At 35.8% G+C, this 6,000-nt stretch overlaps 1 protein-coding gene across 2 annotated transcripts in view; it reads right to left on the bottom strand.

Annotated features, from left to right (window-relative positions):
* Positions 1–528: 528 nt before the first annotated feature.
* Positions 529–6,000, bottom strand: part of Xiap (X-linked inhibitor of apoptosis) — a 47,470-nt gene continuing 41,998 nt past the window's right edge. For both annotated transcript variants that reach the window (XM_010609948.3, XM_033760197.1), the window contains one exon: positions 529–3,836. In XM_010609948.3, coding sequence (XP_010608250.1) covers positions 3,643–3,836 — 194 coding nt within the window. In that variant the 3' untranslated portion in view covers positions 529–3,642. The remainder of the gene's footprint in view (positions 3,837–6,000) is intronic.

The raw sequence follows: 6,000 nt of genomic DNA, 5'->3' as shown, positions 1-6,000 counted from the left end.
TGCTTGACCTGTAAAATGAAGGGGAGGAATTAGATACTCTCTAAAGTCACTTACAGCTCTGACCCTCTATGATTCTATTATGCTGAGACAGAAATCTACATTGTACTAAGTGTATGAGTCAAATGAAAACTGATTATTTAGGATGTGGCTAAGTCAATTTTTTTTAGGAAACCCGTACTGAATTTGGTAAGAATAACTGTTTTAAATTTAAAGAATTTAAATATTTTTAAGAGTTTGACCTATTTGTTTACTTACTATAATAAGTTCCAGCCCGATTTTCTATGTTAAGGCAAACCCACGGAAGGGTAAAAGAGTGCTAGGATGGGAATTCACATTTATAGCAGGTGCATTAAAGATATGGTCTTCTTGAACTCTGATAACCTTGGAAGATAGGTATTATTCTCATTTCACAGATGAAGCGATGGTTGCCTTTATTTATCAATTGATTGACTGATTGGTTTTTTGAGACAGTTTCACTATGTAGTTCAGCCTGGTCTTGAATTCACTATGCAGCCCAAGCTGGTCCGGAACTCATAGCAATCCTCTTGCCTCAACCTCCCGAGTGCTGGGATTAAAGGCAAATGCTGGGATTACTGGCGTGAGCCAGCATGACAGAGGTTAGCTTCTTTTAAACAGTAGATTTGACTAAAAAGAACTATGTCAAATATTCCTTCCCATTTTCTGAGTTCTCTAGTGGCAATGACATACAATATTCTCATTCTTCCATTCCTTCCACCTCTCCTCAATCAACATTTGGGTTATCAGTAACAAAACAATGATTTGGGTCTAAAGGAAACAATTCATACAACTAACATTAGGAAGGTAGCCTTCATTCAGAGCTCCAAATAAAAAATTTTTATCCACTAAGATGAAAACAGAAAAACTATCCAAATTTAAATAATATAACAAAAAACAAAATATCATAATACACATGGCGAAAATGTTATACACACCTGCTACACTCATCCCACCCCACCTCAACCATTAACCAAAGGCAGGGGGAAAAACCAAATCTATCAGGAAAGGCAATAATAACTGGAATTTACTTTATAAATGCTAAAATCATTTCTCAAAAGTGAAGACAAGGTTTTTGATCAGAACACTAAATTATTGCAATATAAAATAACTACTACAAAATAACTTCAATCTTCACGTGACTAAAATGTAATAAAATAGGTGCTGAATTCAAAGTCCTAAAGTGAACTTTATACAGAAAAGAAATGTACACATGTAAGCTACTGAGAACTATTGCGGGCAGAGTGTGGTGATTTGGATCTGGTTATATTTTTGACCTTGCAAGTCATCAATTTTTGTACAATTAGAAAGGATCCAGTGCTTTTTTGTAGTGTGAATACAGGCAAACTCTGCTAAGTCTCCAAAAATTTTGATTAGAAGTTGGAGTGCTGAAGCAACAGCATTTTGAAACAATTCTTAAAATAAACTTGTTAGCCACATCAGCTTCATGCATTAAATTTCACAACTCATGGAGAGAGAAAAAAGGTCTTGTTTAACTCTAAACACAAGTTTTAAAAGAAGAGTCTTAATGAACTGAAGTTTCCAGAACATTAAAAGCTTTATGCTGAAACGATTCAGTTTCATCCTTGGCTAACAACTAGATTCTACTACCTACCTGAAGATGGACATGAAGTGTCCTGGAGAAAATATTTTAAAAAATGTAACACTCTTCTCCCTTTATAGAATGCTTTAAATGTAAATTTAAAGCTTTGCCCACACAGATCACATTCAACTTAATGAATATAAGCAAACCTAAGTGGAAGATAGAGCAAAGGAGAACTCAAGATTTACATAATAAAATAAAAATAGGGCAATCATTATTTAATTTTTGCAAATCTCATTTACATTTGCAATGTTTTATACAAGTATCACTTAACAGCAGTTAACAGAGGTTAGGAGAACATAACAATACTCTTTCTCTTAGAAAATATAACAAAAATATAATTTTTAACAGTTTCACTCCCAAACAGATCTCAGCAGTAAAATGCCCTATTTGCTGTTACATAGGTCTATCATGAGAATGTAAATTTCAGATATTCTATGAAGCACTGTTAAACTTTCATATTGATGCATATTCAAGTTCTTAAAAATATTTAAAACAACTACTCTTCTGTTACTATTTTATCATTTCCAAGAGGTTTTTAAGGCTCTTGAGAGAACATTTAAAAAAATACCTACTACTATTACTAGTTAAGAAAACAACAACAAAAAATGTATGTAGAGGAAAGACTTAACATTTGTCCAATATACATGTTAATCGCCCTAACAGTAAAAACTCACATGAACTTTAAGATACAAGATGCCATGAGAGTCTCAACATGGAAAGCCATCACTATAACTACAAGTAGGGTACAAACATGCTTCTACTTTTACCTACATAAGCTGAAAGATGTTTAAAACACTGGGTTAATAAAGATCTTTTAGTAAAGTGACTTAGGCAGGCTTAAACTAGCAAGGATTAAGGATGAATCCTTACTAATTAATTGGAAGATCTGAGACATATTTTATATTTCATTTTACAAAATCAGAAATATTTATTTTGAAACAAGATAAGACATGGTCTACCTATCAGAAAACTACCACTCAGAAATATTTTTCATCCACAAAGCAGGCAAAACATACGAACATTTAAATTTTATATTGGCACCAAAAAGGTTAATTGCCCTGCCTTCTTGGATTAGAAAAACTAAGCTGAGCAATAAGTAGTTTTGCAGGCGTTTGAACATGCCTAAGCCTTTAAATCAGTAAAATACTTTCTAAAAAAATTCTGATTACACAAGTAATACATACGTATAAAAATTTCAAACAGAAGAAAAAAAAAAAGACAAGTGGAGGGCCCCTTAAAATCCTTCTGGGACCAAACCCCAACCCCTCAAGTAAAACCACATTTAACAATTTGGTGTGCATATATCTTTCCAAATCTTTGACACTATTATAGATACAAAATACACACACCTTGACTTTGCCTTGTATTATACACAGTGTTTTGCCACTTGCATTTTACATTTAATTTATCTTTCACATCAATGTCAGAACGTTGGCTAGATATTCTATCATTAATACCATTTTGGAAATGGCAAAATCACTTTTTAAAATCATTCACACATGTATGCTTGTAATTTTAAAAGAAAATGGACAGAATCCTAAGACACAAAGACAAATATCTAAAAATATCCCTATCTTTCCACCAGTGTGGAACAGTTCATTCCTTTTTCACACAAACAAATTATGTGACTGTAGAGATTTAAGTATAATCTCCACATTTATACAGAATGCTCCATTTGTTAAGCCTATTGGAAAAGAATAAAACATTCAGATGATTAATTCACTTACAGTAAAGAAACTAAGTCAGCGTACTACAAATACACAGTATGAGCAGTTATGATCCTTTTTAGTCTAGTTTCAACTGAATAACAATGAAAAAATTGGATAAATGATAGGAGTTAAGAACTTGAAAAAGCCAGAAATTCCAGGCTTAGCTTGCCAACTAAAACACTATTATTGACATTTTTTTCTACTTGGTAGCAAATGCTAATGGAATTCAATGCTGATTACTTAAAGTTCCTTTATATCACACATTTAATCAGGATAATAAGGAGAACATAACATGCTTACTATGGAGTGAGATTAAGACATAAAAATTTTTTGCTTAAAAGTAATGACTGTGTAGCACATGGGACATTTGTCAACTGCTTCAGCACACTCTTTACAAGTGACCAGATGTCCACAAGGAATAAAAACAATAGCAATATTTCTATCCATACAGATTTTGCAAAGCTTCTCCTCTTGTAGGCGCCTTAGCTGTTCCTCAGTACTAATCTCTGCAGAAAGAGAAAAGAAATATAATAGGTTTAGATGTCCTTTTTTTTTTGTACCAGGGATTGAACTCAGGACTTGCTCTTCCAAGGCAGGCGCTGTGCCACCGAGCTACATCCCCAGTCCTAAATGTTCTTAGTTGTTTAAATTCTCTGAAACATTTATTGAACCCCTACTGTGCACCAGACACTCAAGTGCGGAGAGATATGAGATGACTCACACATGGAATATGTTCTTAAATAGCTAGTGGGAGAGGATGTGAGAACAGGCCACAGAGGTAAGCACAAAGTGCGGAGTGATAAGTGCTATAATAAAGGTGCGTACAAAGTGCTCTGGGACAAGATGAACATGTTCTTCTCTTCAGGCTAGCTGGGGAAAGATTCATTGGGAGAAGCACAGTGGAGAAGTGACATTTAATCATGCATGGGTAGCAATTTGCCAGCAGAAAAGCAAGGGTTAGGTAAAAGAAGCATGTGGAAAGGGCACGTCTCATTCGAGAAAGGGATGGATTTCACTTCTGCAGTGTGACAAGCAGGATTGGGTGTTTGGATTTGAGGGCTGAGGAAGAAAGAGGAACTAAAGTTGACTTTAAGATTGCTGGCTGACAAGGAGATGGGAAATAATATGGGAATATAGGAAATATAGGAGGTACGGGTTTAGGATTTTTTTCAGGTATTTTTTGAGGTGTTTCCTGGGCATCCCCCAAAAATATGCAGTAAGCAAATGGAGAGTCAAATTTTGAGGTCAGAAGTCTCTTATCTAGAGATAACATTTGAGTGTTATCATCGGAGAGCTGACACTATAGTACTGGCTTAATTTAGCCTTTCCCAAAACAGGTTTTGTGGAATGCTAACAAATAGGCCATAAAAATGTGTTTTGTGGCATATATATATATATTATACATACACACACACACACACACACACACATACAACAGTCAACAATGACAGAGCATAAATACTATGCGCTAGACACTACTCCAAATGCATTGCAGGGCCAAGGATTTGGCTCAGTGGTTCTGCTGCCTACCTCACAAATGCTTACATACTTTAGCTTTCTTTGTAAACCACTGTATACTAATGGTTTCCAAATCTGGCCTAAAATCAGGATTACTTAGGGCATTTTTTTTTTTGGTGGTGTTGCAGGGCCTCACACGTGCTGGGCAGGTAATTCTACTACTGAACCACATTTCCAGCCCCAAGGCATTTTTTTTGAAATAAGAGTTTTGCTATGCAGTTTAGGCTGGCTTTAAACTCACTGTGTAGCCCAGGTTGGCCTTAAACTTGTAGTGATCCTCCTTTCTCAGTCACCAGAGTCATGAGATTAAAGTCATGCACCACCAAGCCCATTTTTGTTTTGTTTTGTTTTGTTTTTTTTTTTTTTTGGTACTAGAGATCGAACTCCGGTCCTTGTGCTTACAAGGCAGGCGGCGGAACCACTGAGCTAAATCCCCGGCCCTCTGAGGCAATTTTTAACAGCAGACTTCTGGGCCCCCAGTCACTAAATCTAAAATTTTGGGGGTCAAGCACATTGGTATTTGGGAACCACTGCCATCAAATACAGTGCAATACAGTGTAGTATATGCCTTGCCTTAAAAATACAGAATGCATTTCCCTATTTAACTATGGCGCTCCTTTTTCATGGCATCTCTCTTAATATCCTAGGGAACACTATTCTAAAAATATGTTTGCATCTATGGCCATACCACCCTGAATGTACCCAATCTCATCTGAAAATATTTGGGAAACAATAGTTTAATTATATTAAAAAATTACTAAACACTTTAGGTTCTAGGCACTAAGGACACAACTAAGAAATATATAGACTCCAGGCCCCCGACAGTTCCTAGACCAAAAAGGAAAGAGTTCCTAGACAAACTAGGAACACAAGTAAACAGGAAATTATAATATGCTATGATGACAAAGGAATTTACAATGTGTTATGAAGAGCACAGGAAGGGTGTGGGTGAATGTGTGTGCATACATGCATGCAAGCCTAAAAAAAGCCTAAACTGGGTCCTTAAGGATGAGCATAAGTTAACAAGGACAGGAAGAAGGTGTTGGAGGCTAGAGATAATGGGGGAAGAGTCTTCTGGGCAGAAATGGCAGAAGCAAACTCCAAAAGAGAGACAGAACATGGCCTCAGTGTACAGGTAAAGTCTGGCCACTG

This window comes from Fukomys damarensis, unplaced genomic scaffold, assembly GCF_012274545.1.
Source record: "Fukomys damarensis isolate Sample0158 unplaced genomic scaffold, DMR_v1.0_HiC HiC_scaffold_39, whole genome shotgun sequence".
NCBI lineage: Eukaryota > Metazoa > Chordata > Mammalia > Rodentia > Bathyergidae > Fukomys > Fukomys damarensis.
This window is presented reverse-complemented; position numbering and strand designations above follow the sequence as displayed.